General features: G+C 36.2%; 1 protein-coding gene across 2 annotated transcripts in view; it reads right to left on the reverse strand.

The window, feature by feature from the left end:
* Window positions 1-19,012, reverse strand: part of CCSER1 (coiled-coil serine rich protein 1) — a 608,728-nt gene that overhangs the window by 269,550 nt on the left and 320,166 nt on the right. For both annotated transcript variants that reach the window (XM_030947275.1, XM_030947274.1), the window contains exon 8: window positions 1,583-1,666. In XM_030947275.1, coding sequence (XP_030803135.1) covers window positions 1,583-1,666 — 84 coding nt within the window. The remainder of the gene's footprint in view (window positions 1-1,582; window positions 1,667-19,012) is intronic.

Raw genomic sequence — 19,012 nt, forward strand, 5'->3', positions numbered from 1 at the left:
CAAAGCTTAATTTCTAACAACTAAACATGGTCTCAAGAATCCCACCTGCACTCCTTTACAAGTCTTAGAGTGAAAACTGAAGTCAATGAATCATGGATTAAATCGATGGTACTTTCAATCATATAGAAATCCTTATTTCAAGGCCCTGGGAAGTTGTACTTTTTGTCTATTATGACAGTTCCCTGGGGGGGTTTCTTCAAACGATGTATACACAAATGAATTTTGACAACAGTTAACAGCAGATGAGCTACAGCTCCCTGTAACAATGTCGGGTAATTTTACACTGACAAAATTGTCCACCAGTTAAATAGCATATGTTCTGAACTAGACTGATATAAAATTAATGCTCCAGGACTGTGAAGAAGTTTGATGCACCCTATGTCTCATTTTGTCATTTAATTTTAGATAATAATTACATAATACATCATATCTTAATGTAGCCAAATACAAAACAAAGAATATTGATGATGTGTATTTATTTTGCAGATGTTAATATAGCAAAGAAATCTTTCACTCTTAGGCAGGATTACATTTTTCCCATGCAACTTGAAACTCAACTTATTAGGCATAAAAGTGTACTCCTGCTTTCAGTGAATATAAAACCATGCAGTAATAGCTAGACCTGAATTAATTCTGTTTGAGTTCAGAGCTAGGCACGAGAGGCACAAGACAGAAAGGCAAAAAAATCCCCTGAGGTAGATCAGCAAATTAAGATCTAATTAGGGAAACATTCCCTTGTCCCAAAGGGTGCTTAAACAAAATCTTAGGTGCCCACACAGCTGCAGCTTTCATGGGACGAATCTATGTGCTGAATGTCCTCCTGAAGGTGGTGACCCTACAGGATTTCTCTGCAGTGAGAGAGGAGATGCAAACTCCCTCTTGTTTATTTGAAAATACTGAAGACATCCATGCTTTAACCACATTCCATCAAAAAGCAATCTTAATATTCTGTTACCACAGCCTTAGCAAAATAATAAAATGCATTTTCACGTGTTTAGTTTTTTTTGTAATTGCTGGATCATGTATTTTGCTTCAGTCACTGGGATGTATTTTGTCAATCTTTAAAGCAGTAGTGGCCAAGCATTATGAGCTCATATGCTAAGTAAAGGTTCAGCAAGTGTAAGAATATTTATTACCTTACGCAAAGACATCTGTTATGGAGGAAAAAAAACCAAACCCTTATTTCCTTTTCCTACTGAAGAATCTCATTAATGTGAAAAGCAGCTCATGGCAGAAATACTGACAATTTATCAGGCATGTGCATGGCCCTTCAAGATTTCTGGCATATGCATACAGTGCTGTGCTTATCTGCCTCTGATCAGACAACTGTCAACACAATGTCTTCAAAGAAACTTTTACAAGCAGTGAACCTAGATTGTAGCCACTTCAGAGGCTGACAAGTCCCTAGAAAAGTACAGTCAGTGTTACCAGTGTTTATCTGAATGATTAACATAGCCTTAGGATAGCAATTCTGTAGCAGGTGTGAAATTGTATTTCTTTGTTATCTGGTGTTGGAGTGACATTATCAGGGAAATGAACCCAAAAACACCCAGAAAAACCCCCCATTGCTTCTCCTGCTTACCAGCTCCTCACGAAGCTGGGCTATGAGTTCGTCTCTCTCCTTCAGCTGCAGCTTCAGCACTGAGCATTCATCTTTTATTCCATCCTAGAAAAACATCAAAAGGAGATGTTATAATAGGCTTAACGCTTCTACTTGGCTCATGACAAGAAAAGGCTGTTTCACATAGTGTGAAATAATTACATTCAAATAATCAAACTCCATTTTTCTTTGTCATGTGTGGTATTTTCAATAACATTTCCTAAGTTGCTGCATAAAGAAATTAATGTATCCAAAAACATTGCATAGAAATTTGAATAGCTCCCTGCACCGAAGTCCTTTTCATTGTTTTCTGAATCTTTCAATTCTTTTTACTGAAGATCCTATCAGGTCATTCCTTTTCATTTGAGAAACAGCTATGAAATGTTGTAATTTTAATCATGCAAAACAACATTAGAGAAGTATCAATTTAGAGCATTACTGCAGAGCTCTTGATCTTGGAGAGATGAAAAAGAAAGCACAACAGACATCCACAGGAAAAGGAAAGCACACTCCCCATATATACATCTTTTATACGTCCCACAACAGCTAAAACAGCAGTAGTTCTGGTATTAACTGGGGGAGGAAAGAATATAGTTACCACTTAGTGAAATAATTTCTGCAACTCAATCTGACCTGCATGAAAGTGACCCTAATAGCTAAAACTGTACCCAAACCCATGCCCAGGAGGCAGGATGCAAGCTGTCCTCAGGAAATCTCAAGAGTTCATGTAAGTCTCAACACCATATTTGAAGAAGAAATATCAACTTCTGTGCTGTTCTGATAAACGTACCAAAGGAGAAATTCAAATTAAGAGACTGAACTGTTGGAAAGTAAAAACTTAGTAAACTAAGCAGCCAACTAGCTGGTTATGCAACTGTAACAGAAGAACTCTATTTTTACATCCTTCTAGTATGGAAACATGTAGTTTGGGAAATGTACTAATTTGGAGTACTATTATTGAAAGAAAAAATACCCAAGGAACAAAAACAAACCAACAAACAAACAAAACCACCCCAGAAAACCACCAGCCATATGACAAGAAAACTTTCGGCAATCTGGTGGTATATTCACAACGCTTATTCTGGAAATAAAAAAAAAAAATGACCTCTAGTTATCAGCTAATAGCAGTATAAGATTGCAGAAATTATTTATATTGTGTTGAGTTCAGAGGTTCGAAAGGTTATAACCAGTGTGATAAACTTGCACTTTGCCATTGCTAATGTGTTTGTAAATCCAAATCAACACAGAAACACAGGACACAAAAAAAGATGTGTGATCCCATTTTCCTCACATAAAAGATAATAATTACATTCTTTCAAAATAATTATATTGCTCATCACCTGCTCTAACAGAATTGGAAGAAGAAACAAGACACACACACATCAACATTCTAAATATTTAAAATAACTGCAAGAGAAAGTGTTACACCATTTCTGGCCACTTGCACACTACTTCAGTACTACTATAGATCTTCTGAAAGATCCAAATTTATAAAAAAGCCAGAACTCACACTATCTCTGCTAGGGAGAAACTCATGGAAGTTTTCTTTATTATATGCTATTGAAGCATTTTACTATCTACTGGCAGATTGATGTTTAGCCGTATTAGATGAAAATAAAATTTTAGCACATCCCAGAATACAGCCTGCAGCACTGAATATGATATTGGTACACATTTAACATCACTGTTAGCAAAAATATCTGCTTCTAAAAAATATGGTTATAAGTACCAGTAACAAGCAAGGTCTTTATTTAACAAAATGGTTTTAAAAACAATATGGCATTAGCAATGGTACCTCAAATTTCTGTTACATTGTTCTGAGTTCTTTTTGTCAGCGCAATTTTACACTGTTGCTACCTTTTGAATTTCTCCTTTTTAACTTACAGTAATATAGTACAACACACAGTGGAAAAAGTAAAACATCAAAGTCCCATAGCCAAGACTATTACAAAAATAACTTCTGGAAAGCATACACAAGGAGGCCTGTAACATCATGCCTCAACCACAGCAGGAAAGATTTTTGCAATGAGCTTTGGCACTAGATTTTACCTAAGAGGCAAAGCAGAACTCCCTTGCACTAGTGAGAGCTTGAAGAAAGATTCTGCCACAGAGAGCTTCCAAAGACTTAAAACCTCACAGTGCACCTCTCCTGGCAAAAAGCAGTAGAGCACCCTTGGCATGCAAGGAATGGACCCCTCCTGCACCACAAAGTTCTCCAGGCACTTAACTGCCACATTCCATGCAACAATTGTCTCATAAAATTTAGACCACAGTCATCCTTAGAGCTTGGAGAAAAGCATGGAGAGTTAAGGTTTTTCCCTTCCATTGCCTCATTTCAGCAAAACTCTGATTAACCCTTCCAGTGGGACATGGTGCTTGGAAATCAGTGCCCCACATTATCAACTCCTGCACAGGCCACTGCAGCCTTGTTAGAGAGCACCCTGCAATTTCTGGGATGTTTGAGATTCTCAGGTTTGGACTCTGCAATGATTTTGGCTGAGGTAGAGTTAACTTTCTTCACAGCAGCTTTTATGGCACTACAGGTTGGATTTGGTCTGGAAGCAGTGTTGATAATACAGATGTTATTTTGTTTTTGCCAAGCAGCACTTACACAGCGTCAAGGCCTTTTCTGCTTCTTGTACTGCCACTGCAGTGAGGAGAGGGGGGTGGCACAAAGCAGTTGGGAGGGGACACAGCCAAGACAGCCAACTGACCCAAGGAATATTCCATCAAATTTGGCATTGTGCTGGGTATACAAAGAAAGGGAAAGAAAGAGGAAGGAGTGATGGTGGTCATCTTCCCAAGTCACCACTACACACATCAGAACCCTGCTTTCCTGGAGCACTAGACAGCTGTTTGGTGTTGAATGCAGAGCAGAATTAGGACGCTATAATCTCATTCTGCTGCACAGTATCTGCAGAGGCATCAGTCTTTCTTCAAATGCAAGAGCATGAATAAAAGAAAGAAAACACATTGTCAAGCAGTTGACTGCAAAAAGGTTTGGGCAATTTCAGTGTCCCAGACATCTGTCTGAATGTAGCACTAACAGAATAAAAAATTTTGTGGAAAAAAACTGTTGCCAAAACACTTAATATAGGCCCTCCAGAAAGTAACTACTGAAAGCTGTGGCAGAAGAAGAGGCTCGGAAAATCCTTTTCTCATGCAAGAACCAAACTATTTCAGTGAAGGATTGCATGAATGATATTAAAGAAATTGCATGTTATGGAAAGGTGTGCAGGGCAGCAAAAACTCGTGGAATGCTGTGTTTTTCATTAGTCTGTGGGTAAACAGCAATATATATCTGATGGTGTGAATTCAGGAATGGATCATCTCTATTCCTTAGGAGGCCTGAAATGCTCCCTTATCTGCTGAGAAACTATAATACAGGGCAAAGCTGCTGTGGAAAGACCAAAAAATTTTTTGAGAAAAGCTTCTCAAAGTAAATGAGAAATAGCAGATACAGTCTGATGGGGATTTATAGTACAAAAAAAAACAAACAACAAAAAAAAGCTCAAACCTCCCAAAACCCCAGTATTGCCTTCTAATGAATTGCCACAGCAACAGGTATTAAAGAAGAAGTAAGTTGAAGTGGATGGCCTGCTTTTAGGAGAGCATGCACTCAGTGTATTCTAAATCCACACTAAATCTTACTAACCTGGAAAAAAACCATTTCCCTCAAAAAGTAGGGCTTTCAAAATACACTTTGAATACTCTGGGGCTGTGAGAGTCAGCCTCTTAGCTATCTCCACATTCCAGTAGACATCTGATGCATGTATTTCTGTGATTAGAAAAATAAGCCAAATTATAGTGTGGGCATGATCACATTTGCAAAATATGTCTCCCACTTTTTTCAGCCCTTACAATATTTGTAGAGTGTAAAAGAGCAGACTGTCATAAAAGTTGAGTTCATAAGCCAATTAAAATCAATAAAATGTCCACAGATATAAAAGTCTGCTGGGTGACATTTACTTTTTCTGTTTACTAAATCCCTTTGCCACTTTTGATTCCTTATCTTTCTGCAAAATGAGTTTATGCCAATATTTTATCAAGGCTACTAGTCCAGTAAGAACATGAATGCTATGAAATTATCAGTCCAAACAATTCAATCTAATCTCTAGGCATGTTTTCAAAAGATACCTGCACCACTGCAGCTTTGAGGCCATTTTGCAGAGCTTAATAAATTATATATACTACATATTACATTGTCTTTATTATTCTCATTGTTTTTATGAATGCTGTTCATTATTTTACTATGAAAAAAAGGATGAGAATTCTGCTCTCAGTTGTAGTAAGGATGTCCATGACTCTGGAAATGCTTGATAAAAAGTCAATTAACACCTCATTGTTAAAGAAAACTGCTAGACAGCATAATCCATAAACAGTACATCTTCAAATACTTTCTTTTATTAAATACAGATAATCAAAAAAAGTTTTTCAGACTAAATTCCAAGTGCATTTCATAAAAATGTAAAAGTAGCTGTGTGCAAAAAGCTATCTATCATTTTCTTCACTTATATCCTGTGATACTCAAAAAAATCCACGATTTAGGTGCAAGTTCATTATGGATCTCCTGTTATTACTACCTACATTTGTGGTTAGAATATTCTTCAAATTATCACCTTTTTACTTATCTTCAGTTGCTAGCTATGACAGCAATTGCTATGTCTCAGTGGCAGTATCTTCCTATTTCAGTTTAATTCTGCTCATTTGGGAAAATGCTAAACATAGTAGCAAATCTGTTTCTCCTCGGATCAGGTCACAAGATGAAAAATTGTGCTGTGTGTGAAGACAGCTGCAGCAGGTTATGCATAAGTGCCAAAATGAATAATCATTTTAAATTTGAAAACTAACTTTATACCTCTTCATAATTTGGAACACAGAGGCATATTGTGCTTACTGTAATCAAAGTGCTATAAACAGAACTAACCAAGTATTCTGGGAGATAAATTTACTGCTTTTCCTCTGATACTAAACAGAGTATGTTTCTAAAGAAATACCATAAAATTAGAATATGATAAAACTAATTTGATAAATGTGCTGAATTTCAGATGCTAAATGGATTGTTTACAAACTTAGGGCACTGCAAAAATCAACAATTACTTAGGATACAGTGTCTTAAGAAAATAATCCTGGAACAAACAAAATTTAAAAATTTAAAACTGAGTATCAGGTCCAGAAAAGTACACAAATGCTACAACAGTTGAAACTTCCTCTCAGTTAGGCAGCAGATTTATGCAGAAAAACTCATAAATTTCTGGATAACTGTCTAGAACATTCAGAAAAAAACACAAGGTTTAACATATACGCTATTAGTATTTTTCTGTGAACACCACGCAAGTCTAGATAGGGATTGTGGATATCTTCTATGGTTCCTTTTACACCACCTGACATCAAAAAAGCAACAAGTAGTTTTGTGGATCTTACATGAAATTTTCAGAGGAGTGCTACTATCTTTCTCCAAACTGAGATATCACTTGTGTTAGCATGGCTTACAAAAGGAAGAGCATCTACCTATTTGAGGTTACACAAGTAGACTGCCAGATATTACAGACTGTGTTTTCAGAAATGAGTTTTCAGTCAGATCATGAGAATTTGCACTGTTTATCGTTACCCTTGTTTTAACAAAAGTCTTAAAGACCGTAACATTAGCAGAGAGACCAAGTCTGCATTATTTCTTTCATGTGTCAAAACCAAGTCACTGGTCTGGTCCCTGCTCTAAGTACACCACGGCATGTCACATACTCAGCATGACTTTTCCCTTTCTGTGCTCTCTCTACCTCTACCTACAGCATCACCTCATATCTCTTGTATCAATCCCTTTCAATCACACCAAGAGACTAATTATTTGGCTGGCTGCATTTCTTCACATGTGCAACACACATGGAATTTGTTCCTTTGGCTCATCTTCTCTTTGGGTGCCTTGCCAGAGCAGTTAGTCTTGGCTGGAGTCCCAACACCTCTCCCAAAGAGCATCCCTGCTGGCTGCAGGCAATGGTCACACTTAACTCGCCTACTTCTCATGTCACATTGCCCCACCAGCTGTTGCTGAAGCCCAGAACAAGGGTGAGAACAAGTCTATGCTCCAGGAATTCCCATTAAAGCATAACACAACAGCTCACAGCCAACTCCCATGACCATCTAGACGCAGCACATGCAAAGTCTCGCTCCAAGTTATCTTTCCATGAGGAAAACCACAAAAAAATAAAATCCTTCATCAGCTTTGTAAACCCTGATCATATCAGAAAAAGACATAATTTTGTACATCTTCTTTCCACACAGTTCCAGTATTAAAAAGACACTTCTAAAGGAACAACTTATTTCATTTCTTGATCAGGAAATCAAATGGAGTTTGGGGAGCACAGGATCTGATCTTCTTATGATACATAACGGTGATTAATCCTAAAAAAAGACTATGCAATAATATAACATATTCTAAGTTCAGTTACATGGAACATGTCAATAAATATTTTACTGGGTGAATTAGGGCAGTTACACCCATTTAAATACTAGAATTCAATTGATATTCAACTGTGAAGGTAACAGTCAAAGAGTATAGCAATGCTACTTTGACTTCAGACATTTATGAATACAAAGCTAAATTAACAATCAACTTTAAGTTGATTGTAAGTCCCTTTAAAAAAAAAATTAGTAAGTACTAAAATAAAGGAGGTCTTTTCAAGGAACTATGCACCACATCTCAAAGCTCTCTTTCCTCATCTGGAAAAATAGGATTGTTCTTCCCCTTCCTCTCCATTGTGTCTGCTGACATTGAATCTCAACTGTCTTTCATCTGTACATCATTTAGTATGATTAAATCTTTCTGCAACATTTCAAACTCCATTTTAATTCTGATTGTTCTGGACCTTCTAGAAGTAAAGTTCTTCCTTTAATAAATGACTACTTATGTCTTTTGTACTGTACTCGTGATCTGCCATTAATCAAAGAGAAGACTCCTCTACTCATCATCATATTATTTAAAAGCCTTTGATGAAGGGCTCTGTTGAAAGGTTTTTGGAAATTGAGTTAACTACACAAAACAGATCATCCTTACTCACATGCATGACTCTTCTAGCAGACTTCTGAGGTCTGATTAAAATCTCAGGAAGCCTGTTCTGCTCTTCCTCCTTTATTACATTCATTCATACTCCACGCAAATCTATTTTCCAGAACATTTTCTGCTAATTTAACCAGTAACCAACTCAAATTAAAAGAACTTTTTAAAAAAACCCAACAAACAAAAAGCAGTTGTCTATTTCAATCTGACATTCAGCCACAAAGATCAAAGCAATAGATAACAGGCAAGAGTTAGCAGTTCCACCATTTGTCATATCAGTCTCATATTTTAAATGAGTAGCTGCTGCAAGGGATTTCCTATTCTCTGCTGTTCCATTACTATTCTCAGATATCTTAAACTGGCGTTTCAAGACTCATTCTTTGGATTAGTTCCCCCAATGTTGCAGATGTATCTACTGATGTGGTAACAAACATCAATTTCTTAATTATAATTTTTGTTTTCCTTCAACATGATCTAATTAGCCAAGAGTGCTTCCTTAACCACCTTTTTTTTTCAGCATTGCAAATTCTCTACAAGACCCCACTGCACTTACTAATTTGATGAAAGCCTTCTGTAATAAGGGTGGGGTTTAGTTTGTTTGTAACCATATGTTTAGCAGTTTAATATTGTCTTATTAACTCTCATTATCATCAGGGATAAAATATTCATATCCAATTTTTGTCCTTAATGTCGAATCAGCAAAACCAAAAACCTCTTCATACTTTTACAGGTAAACAACCTTATTAATCATGTTAATACACATAGACTGAGTCACATGAAAGAATATCCATAAAATCTATAAGTTTGTGCAAATGTAATTTAATTTACAACTGAAATGCAGCCACTTTTTCATTTGTATGTCAGTTTCTTTCTGCCAAGCAGCATGACAAAAAACAATGAGGCCAAAAAAGTAAAATATCTGCCAATCTGCAGCATTTTGTAGAAGTTTCATTACTGCCATACCAGTAAATGTATTTCTTCATATTCAGAGAAAAATGTCCTAAACAAAACCTCATTTGTCCGAACAGAAGGAGACAAGTCCAAATTGGATCCTGGCTGCCCTGTGAGGTGATCAATAGAAAAGTTTCTTCTAGCTCCAACACAGCACAGGCCACTAAGCTCAAACCTCCCCTGAATCCAGTGTGGTCTTCTACTATCAGCTTGTACATGTCACACAATATTTATTATTTTATGCTGAATGCAATATATCAGCTTTAAAATATTCTTTGTCCTGCCTCCTGTAATCACAAGAAAATTTCAGACAGGAGGAAAGGAGAGTGTTATGAAATAGCGACTTTGGTTTCCACCAGTTGTGAGGAAAAATGTGACAAAACAACATCTTGTGCACAAAAAGGACAAAATACATTTTTTAATTTTACCATTACTGTTTTTAAAGCCAAGTCAAGTTTTTCTTCAGGATCTGAATAAAAATATATTAAAATAATTTTAGATTGATGAGGATGATTCAGAGAAGAAAGCAATGAATTAGCTTTTAGATCTTCCAAGTACATTAGAATTAACAGAAGTAATCTTGTTAAATGCTCTGAAGAGAGTAAGAAACAGATCCAGCCAGCTCTGCTTGAAGTTATAATTATGAAAATAGTATGTCATTTCAGGAAAGTCTTTAGGATCAAATATACAAATGCTTACATGCATGGATATTGTGTGCAAAGAACAAATAACTTTTCTTTGACAATCTTAGAATATATCAGCCTAATTAATCTATTCCAAAAGGTTCCCTAGATCCACCATGGTGACAAAGAAAGAAATCCTCATATTTAGATAAAATGAAACCCCAGATGTTCTACTGATTCTTTGTATTTACATCATGAAAGTGTACTGAGAGAACATGATCCTCCCTACACTTAATACTTGTAATTTACTACTGCTTAAAGACTATCACATAGACATCCTATACAATATTACTGACCCTTTAAAGAAAATATCAGTGAACAGCAAAAGGATGTACAGCTGGTGAGCAAATCAGTAAATCATGTTGATAGATTAGAATACCTTGCTATACTTTATGCAAAATTCACACACATAAAACGTGTGCTGAGATCAGAAGATTGTTTCCTGCCTTTATCACACTTGCCACCCATAGCTGGATTTGTTTCTCCACGTAAAAAAATCTTTATCTCCTCTTTCACCTACAGCCATTTAGTACAATGAGCTCTGACACAAAGTGGCTTTCTAGACCCACTGAGGTTTTCGCCTCTCATCACTAGTCAAGACTAGATTCTGAATTACAGTGGATGTACTTTGCTGTGGTGAAGTCAACCAGCTTAACTAGACTGCATATTCAGCATGACTCCCCCCTCTACTGCATATTCAATTACTTACTGACCTTAAATGGAAACACATTTTTTAGTTGAGAATAAATCTTTGTTCAACCACCGAGAAATTTTCCTGCAAGTTTATGCAGATATATCAATCTTTGAACACATTCCACTTTGCATACATGCAGAAAATCAAATTTCTGGACTAACATTATGGTCATTACAAAAGACAAGACTTGTTTATCCTTATGATTTTTTCTTTGAGAAAAAAAAAAACAGAACGAAGGCTTTGTCAGGTTACTGAGACAAACACAATTCAGCTGTCATAAAATGATTGTCCTATGAGAGCATAACTACAAAGATACTACAAAAATTTAAGTCTCTTCAGACAAAACAATACTAACTATAAATGCCTACCTTTGTTTGGTCAGTATAGAAAACATCACAGTCTAAATAATTAGTGCACCACTCACCAGCATAATAAACATGCTAATACAGAACTGCTCTCCCTGGTTCGGAGCTACCATGTAAAGAAATGTGTCAATGCACAAAGCTAAATCAAGATAAAATTCTGCGCGTAAAATAATACAAAAACATGCCTGTGAGATTTGACTAAGAGCATTGGAATGCTAGAAGAACCAGTTAACTCCATCAGTTAGCAGTGATTTGCTATTATTAGACTTTATCTGTTACAGATGGGGAAAGTTGTGGGGTTAGAATCAAAGAAAAACAGGTGGTTTTCTAGATATATATTTGCATGAATCATCTCTTTCCACTCATAAATCTTACCACTTAAATCCCCAATATTTGTCATTATGAAATTGGATATGAAATAACCTTGCAAGCTCTTCTTTGCTCATTTTGAGAAAACAAAGAAAAATGCCAAGAAACTCAGCCAAAAATGAGCTTCATGTTATTTTCTTCAGGCAGTTTCCCCAGAGAGCCAGTTACTAAAAGATTTTTTGTAAGTCATATTTTACATGATATGTGTGTGCCACAAAAGCATTAATTATTCTATCACTTGCAATGCAATACTAGACCTCGTTAAGGTCCTGCATGATTCTTCTTTCACCACCATTGGATGGACTTAGCTGTTTACCCTTTCCAATTCTGATTATTAAAAAGCATATTCCACTTAAAGCATACCTCTGCTTTCTCCTGTTTCTATGCCAAAAATGGGAAAATAGATGTGTCTCAGTATCCCTTTTTTTTCCTGGGCATGTGTACTATCCTATACTGCCAGAGAAGCTTAGTCAATAGATGTGGTGAGCAAGACTGGATAGATTAATGAGCTCATTATAATTCATTAAAGAGTGATGTGGGGATGACTGCCCACTTTAATTAGCTTTATTACTGTAGGAAATTGTTTCATATGCCAAGCTCATCACCAAGCATGTCTGGAAAACATTAGAGTAGTAATCAGACTTGATACGAGAACCTTTCATTACCCTGTAAAGCTAAAGGCACTTATAATGACAAGGAAAATATTAAGAAGATGGACATGAGAGTGGCTAGCATAAAATAATTTATTGTGCCTAATAATTCAGTGATAAACTGCACAATAGTGATTTCAAGTTAAAAATTCAGTGGAACAGCTGTGTTTCCATGGCACACCATGTGCTCTTCCTGTAATCATGACATTAACTGACAGTAATAGATTTAGAAGGTTTAATAGGTCAGGTTTGCTCAGATAATAAATCCTAGTGCAAATTAACTATGACTCAAATATTTTAATGAAAATCTTAATTGGTAACCGGATTTTCTTCAGGAGTACATGAGACGCTTTTCCCAGTCATGCCTCAGATTAGCAAACACATTTCCACACGTTTTCTGATAATTCTAAGTTGCAGATAAACAACAGGTAAAAAATACTTGTACACAAAGATAAAAATATGCAGATAAAATTGTAGAAGATATGGAAGGAGAGAAATAGAAAATTAGCATAAGACTTCTGTTCAGTCTGCAAAAGCTCCGCTGAAGAAAGGATTATGTTCTAGGATCTACTTTTTCAATGTTTAAAGGTCTAGAACATATTCACAATCAAGGTTTCTCAACATTAATCAAATGCTTGAAGGTGTAATCTCTGAAACCTCAATAATTTATTCCAATCATGACTACCTTATCATTTTAATTACACTCTCTTTCACTCTAAGCAACAATAAATGTTCCTAAGCCCTACCTTCCTGATTAGTTTTATTTTGCCTAAATTGCTTAGCATTATCAAGTTCTATGTCTAATCAAGAGTTTGGCATTTGTTTTAATACAAATGTTAAGGAAATACCTGTAAGTACCCCTGTTCTATTCATGGTCAGAGCACGTCATGAGACTATATATAAATTAATAGTTCATAAGATCAGAGATGATCAAATTTTTCAATCGCATATCATAATAAAGTATGGCAAATTATGGCTGAGGATATTTTTAGTGATAAGAATTCTGTCCATTTTAAGATGATTTTGGGGTGGTTTTAGAGTGGCATCTTGGAAGATTTCCCCCCCACCCACCACTGTAAGGTAACTAAACATTGTGCAAAAAAAATGCTTCACAGCTCTCAAACATACCATTACATTTTCATGCCTTGTGTGGTTGAGCCACTCCAAACACCCACTACCCTCAAAGCAATTCTTTTTTTTCAAATTTTCACAAGCAAAATACTAGTTACTCATGAATTTTCTAGTGCAAAAGAACAGGTTATATTTTTGACTTCACATCAGAGCAATTGCCCACTGTTGTTTTGCTTCTTGTATATAAACTGATGTCCCTAGAACCTCATTCCTTACCAACATTCCCTGCAGAAAGGGACTCCACCAGCTATTAGGTGAATATGACACTACTAGGACTGTCAGAGCAGCAGCATCTGACTCTCAGATATTTTCTAATTCCTGTTGAAAATATGTTGCATGTAAGCAACACAAATGGAAGACTAATAAAAATAAACAAACAAAGCCAACACACAGACTTCAGGGTTGACTTCTTTACAGTTCTGTGTCATTATCCTAAAGGCAGCTGCCGCTACTGTGCTGTAGCTCAGAGAACTAAAGAAATGAGCCTTACAAAAGCCTTCTGACATAGGTCATGGTTGTCATGATTGTGATCCTAGAGAAGAGGAAGCTGAACAAAAAGGACAACGAAAAACATCTCCAAATAAAACGGAGGTTTTTATTTTCCATTTCTTGCCATGACCATAACTGAATTATCTTTTGCTTGTCATGGCTCTCAGATCCCTTAATCCTCTTTATCCTGTATTACACCTGCATCAGGCATAATTAAGGGCTTCACAGTTTTCCTAAGCCATGCTGGTTTGGAGCCCAGAACTTTACACTCCCAGAAGTTTTCCAGACACTTGAGAGTGGGTAGGGTGAACCTAAAATTGAAAGTATTTACCACAGGATTCCTGGGTCTACTTTCAGTCATTGAAACAGCTGGAAGGATTTTTTAGGATCTTATTTTAGGATTGATTAATACTGATTTCCTAACCAGTTCGAAGCTGTATGCTGCTCCCTCTTGTACATAATCTTTTTGAGGGTCGACAGTATCCCTAGCAACTATACTATGAGTATCTAGTCAACATGTGAACAGGGAAATTTTCTCTATTTTAATCATACAAAGTAAGGAGAAACATTTTCTGCAGTTTAAGATGTGAAACAGTGAAAATAGAAACAGAGTAACCCCAGCCCACCATACAACCCCCTTTCACATCCAGGTGGGAGGAGCTGAGCTGATTTGGCACAGTCATCTGACAATTGTACATTTTTTATTTTCATAAGGCTACACAACCAAATCATTTGCACAGTTAATACATAAAATTATGTCAAACCTGTTTAGATGTTTTGAAAATTACTATGTTGTACACAATAAAGACCTAATAGGAAAATCATCTGATTATGTGTGAAGAAAATACTTCTTCAGAATACTATCTAAATTTCTCATTACTATATCCTGTTCATGACAAATGACTTATCCAAATGACATCACCAATGTCTAAAAATCTATCTTACAACTCAGTCTTTAGGACTCTCACTTCAAAAATGTGAAAGATCTCAGTCATTCACCTCTATTTTTTTTAAAGTCTTTACTGTTCTATAGTTCATACTGTTTCTATGTACATTTTTTAACAAGTTTGAACCCAAGCATCAGCCCTACCTATAAAAAGAAATAATGAGGTAGAGACAAAACTAAGGGAATTAATTAAAAACTATCAGCAAAACAAGGATAGAATATTAAAGGTCACACGTTCATGTGCTTAAAAAAATAAGCAGGTTCTGTTGATTAACCTGGACCCTGATTTTCTTAGCACATATATGTTTAATAACTGTTAGCACTAAGCTTACTCCTTCTCGCTTAGCTAATTGTGTGTTTTCGTGTTTCAAACTTCTTTGTCTTCTTGCTCAATTCAAATTACACAGAACAATTAGCTTATATCAGAAAGCAAGAAAGAGAAGAAAGTGTTCTTTTCTCCTCAGTTACATTTCTTGATTGGAGATGAAATGAAAATCTGAATGAAACAAACTGATGACTCTCACTCCAGCTGGTAAGTACTGGTAAGCTCTCAGCGAGAGTCTATGTGCCTTTGTCAATGCTTTAAACATCTGTCATTCAAAGATTCCCAGTCTGACAGAAAACAGAATTTAGACCCAACTATTAGTCCTCAGCTGCTGCTGTATTTATACACCATTTGTAGTAACTTTGTCCTAGAAAAGCCAAATGCTATCCCTGGAAATATGAAATGGCTGATTTTGCAGTAAAAGAGCAGAAGTTTCTGGTAAATCTAATAGAAAAAAATCATTAAAGTGTGAAATTTGCTGTGGTAATTATACGCATGGTTTCATCTGACTGCATTCACCCCCACCCCAGAACTCAGATGTGTGAAAATCCTATGACAACAGTAACAGAAATGACGTAGAAAATTACTTTGGTCCTGGAGACTGTCCTTCAGCACCTTTCACATCAGCAGATGATTAGTTAATTAAGGCTATAAACTAGAGACAGGGGTGACTTCGATATCTACTATATATGATTAAACATCTGTCCCAGTGGGGTCCTGATCCTTAAAGATGATACTAAGCACTCTCAATCTTATTGGTTAAATGTCCAAAGAAAATAGTAACATTTACTTCCATTGTTGATTGAATGACTCATTTTCACAGGAAGTTTCCAGCCTACTAAAAGGCATCTACAAAGAAATCTCCTTTATGCTATACTGAGACACAGCTTAGTTTCTTCTGCCTGCCATATATAAAACAAGAACTCATGTAAAAGCCTGTGAAAACCTTAACACCACCTCTGTGACCTAAAACAAAGAAGCCAGTGTGAGGTATGCTCACACCTTGAAGCAAACTGAAAAACATTAGAATACTTACTTCCATTTTAAAAGGCTTAAGCAAAACAGAACCAAGTAAAGGTCATGAACATAGCTGGTTGTTGTTAAAAACTTGAAAATTTTCAAGGTTAAACAAGTTTGCCTGTATATTTAAGAAATACAGATGTAGTACCCAGACATAACACCACTGAAGCTGCAGCACAGCCTTTCTTCCATGTAAATAGATGCAGATCATGCCCTGGTGAACACTGCTGCAAGCATTATCACCAACAAAACAATTACTTTTACACAAAATTCACCCTGTGGCTCTTCAACAAAAGGCTCCTACCACAATATTGATGTCATCAGATTTTCATCCTCTATATATCTCCACAGTTGTATGAAGACAGATGTTGATTTGCCCAGCATATTTTCCCCACCTGTCTAAACAGGCTTAACACTTTCCTGCTAGGTGTTAGGAAAATTAATGGAGCTATGAAAATCAGAAAGCCTGTGTTATACACCTACAGGAGCGAACAGCAACTTTTTATATCCTGCAGAGAGATGAGTATAGTTTTCACAAAAATGAAAAACCCAGACTGATTTCACAGAGGTGTCAAATAGAATGAAAACCCCAAAGGAGAATTTTTTCATTAAAAGGGAAGCATCGATTTTTTTTTTTTTATTTAGTGGACAGGAACACCTTGGTTTATGTATCATGAAGATCAATTTGAGCAACCCCCATTTTGCTGTCCACAAGACCAATGTGTGTCCTCTTAGGTATCTTACTGCCAGGCTAAATTGTAATTATTTTACTCTCATCCCTAAAATTTTTAATATTGTTGGTATGTAGTCAAGCCTGTTGACAAAATGATGACATTATTTCACTCTTCATGAACTATCAGATGAATTATTTACTGTTTAACCCTACTTTCAGTGTTCTACTAAGCCTCTCAACAATGAAAATCCTGTAGCACAGCTAGTAACCAGCTATTGTATAATCTTTAAGAATGCTATTAGCCTTTGTAATCCAGTCCATTAAAAGCAAAGTAGTCTATATGCATTAACTATGAATGACATCAAAAGGCACTGAACTAGTCACCAGAATGTAAGTAAAATCCTAATCTATTAGAAAAAGAGTTATTTGCTCATCATTTGCTGCTCAGGGAGTTTGCTGACTGAATTTATTCTGGCTTTCTCAGTGCTAAAATTCAATACACATATATGACACAACTGAACAAGAAAATTTATATAAACCAGCTGATTTTAGAGAGAGCAGCCTGCTATGCAGAAGTTCATGGATTTGGATGCTGATGTGAGGTGTAGAAACCCACCCAGTGACAGGTTCATGAGCTGTGGCTAAAGGCTACTTATACATAAAGCTCAAGCTCAGTTCAGACACAGTTTCTTATCCAGAAAACCTGTTGGCTGAAACTGGGATGGGAAAGGATTAATCTTCTTTTCAAAGTGATGCTTTGTCCCCTGCTTATCAGACCCAGAACACTAGAAAGCCGATTAAGTGTCCAGGCTTGTGTATGTGGTGGCAAAAACAAACCCTCCAATTTGTGACGAGAGGAGCTGTGAAAGAAGGGTAAATGAGTAATGTAATAGAAGAATGGATTAAATAAGACACGAAGAAAAGAAGATTACATGAAAGAAAAAATAGGCTAGAGGAAGTCAGCAAAAAATAATGGAAGAAAAGTTGACAGGTTTTGATAACAAAATATGATTAAAATGAAAGATAAACAAAATAAATGCCACAGAAAACTTGATTTTTTTTCCACTCCAATTTATAGTAATCAACAACAGAACAGATTCAGCAATGTAAATAGTTTCATTTTATATATAAGCAGAAACTAATTTTCTTGTACAAGAATCTAAAATGAATGTTTTATGAAACGTCTGAACTTTTGATGTTCTGAGAAAGTAATTTGCTGAAACTTGGTGCAGTATTCATCTTTCATTCCTGCCTTGAAAAGGCATGCAATCCTGCAGAAATCATCCAGAAGAAATAATGGCTTAAGGAAGGAAGTCAGGGTTACATGAAAAAATGCCAACAGTCGAAAAATTCTATGTATTCAATAATTTTTAGAGGCAGACCCATTGAAAAATTGCTGTTCCAGCAGAAAAAGAGACTCAATGAAAAGGGAGCAAAGGATAGAGAGAAGAGTTAGATGTTACAGACCATAAGAGACAACATTTTAGAGTTAGGAAAAAACCCACAAAAATCAACTGGACCTTGAGCAGACAGTGCACCTGGACAGGAACATAAGCTAAGGACCATTTCCCATCAAGGGAAGCTGAGAATTAGACAGAAAATAAAGGGTCAGAACAAATGACGTGGCATGAGGAGGACATAACTCTGGATGCTTGGTGAGAAGTGTGGGGCTTGACAGAAGGGCAAATACACCTCATTTTCAAGTAATTTCTTTTTTTTTCTGTTCCCTGGGCAATGCTTTGATAATTATATATTATTTTGGTATAATTTTCAGTCTCTGGATTCAGACAAAAGCCAGCTCACACGTGGCTGGCAGAGCACTTGATCTCTGCCTCTTCAATTCAACCTGTGTCTTAAAATAGCCACACATTGGGCTCATTCTCCTCAGACAGAAAGGATGGATCACCAACTCATGCAAGCTTCACTAGTTGAGATTCCATAAATGTTTTATGGCTTTATACAGTACCTATTCCAGTATCAACAGAATGGCAATCATAATGAATGTGATTTAATGGAGGAATGTGTATATCACTACACAGAACTGTCAGAAAATCATACAAAT

The sequence above is a fragment of the Camarhynchus parvulus genome, chromosome 4 (genome assembly GCF_901933205.1).
Source record: "Camarhynchus parvulus chromosome 4, STF_HiC, whole genome shotgun sequence".
NCBI lineage: Eukaryota > Metazoa > Chordata > Aves > Passeriformes > Thraupidae > Camarhynchus > Camarhynchus parvulus.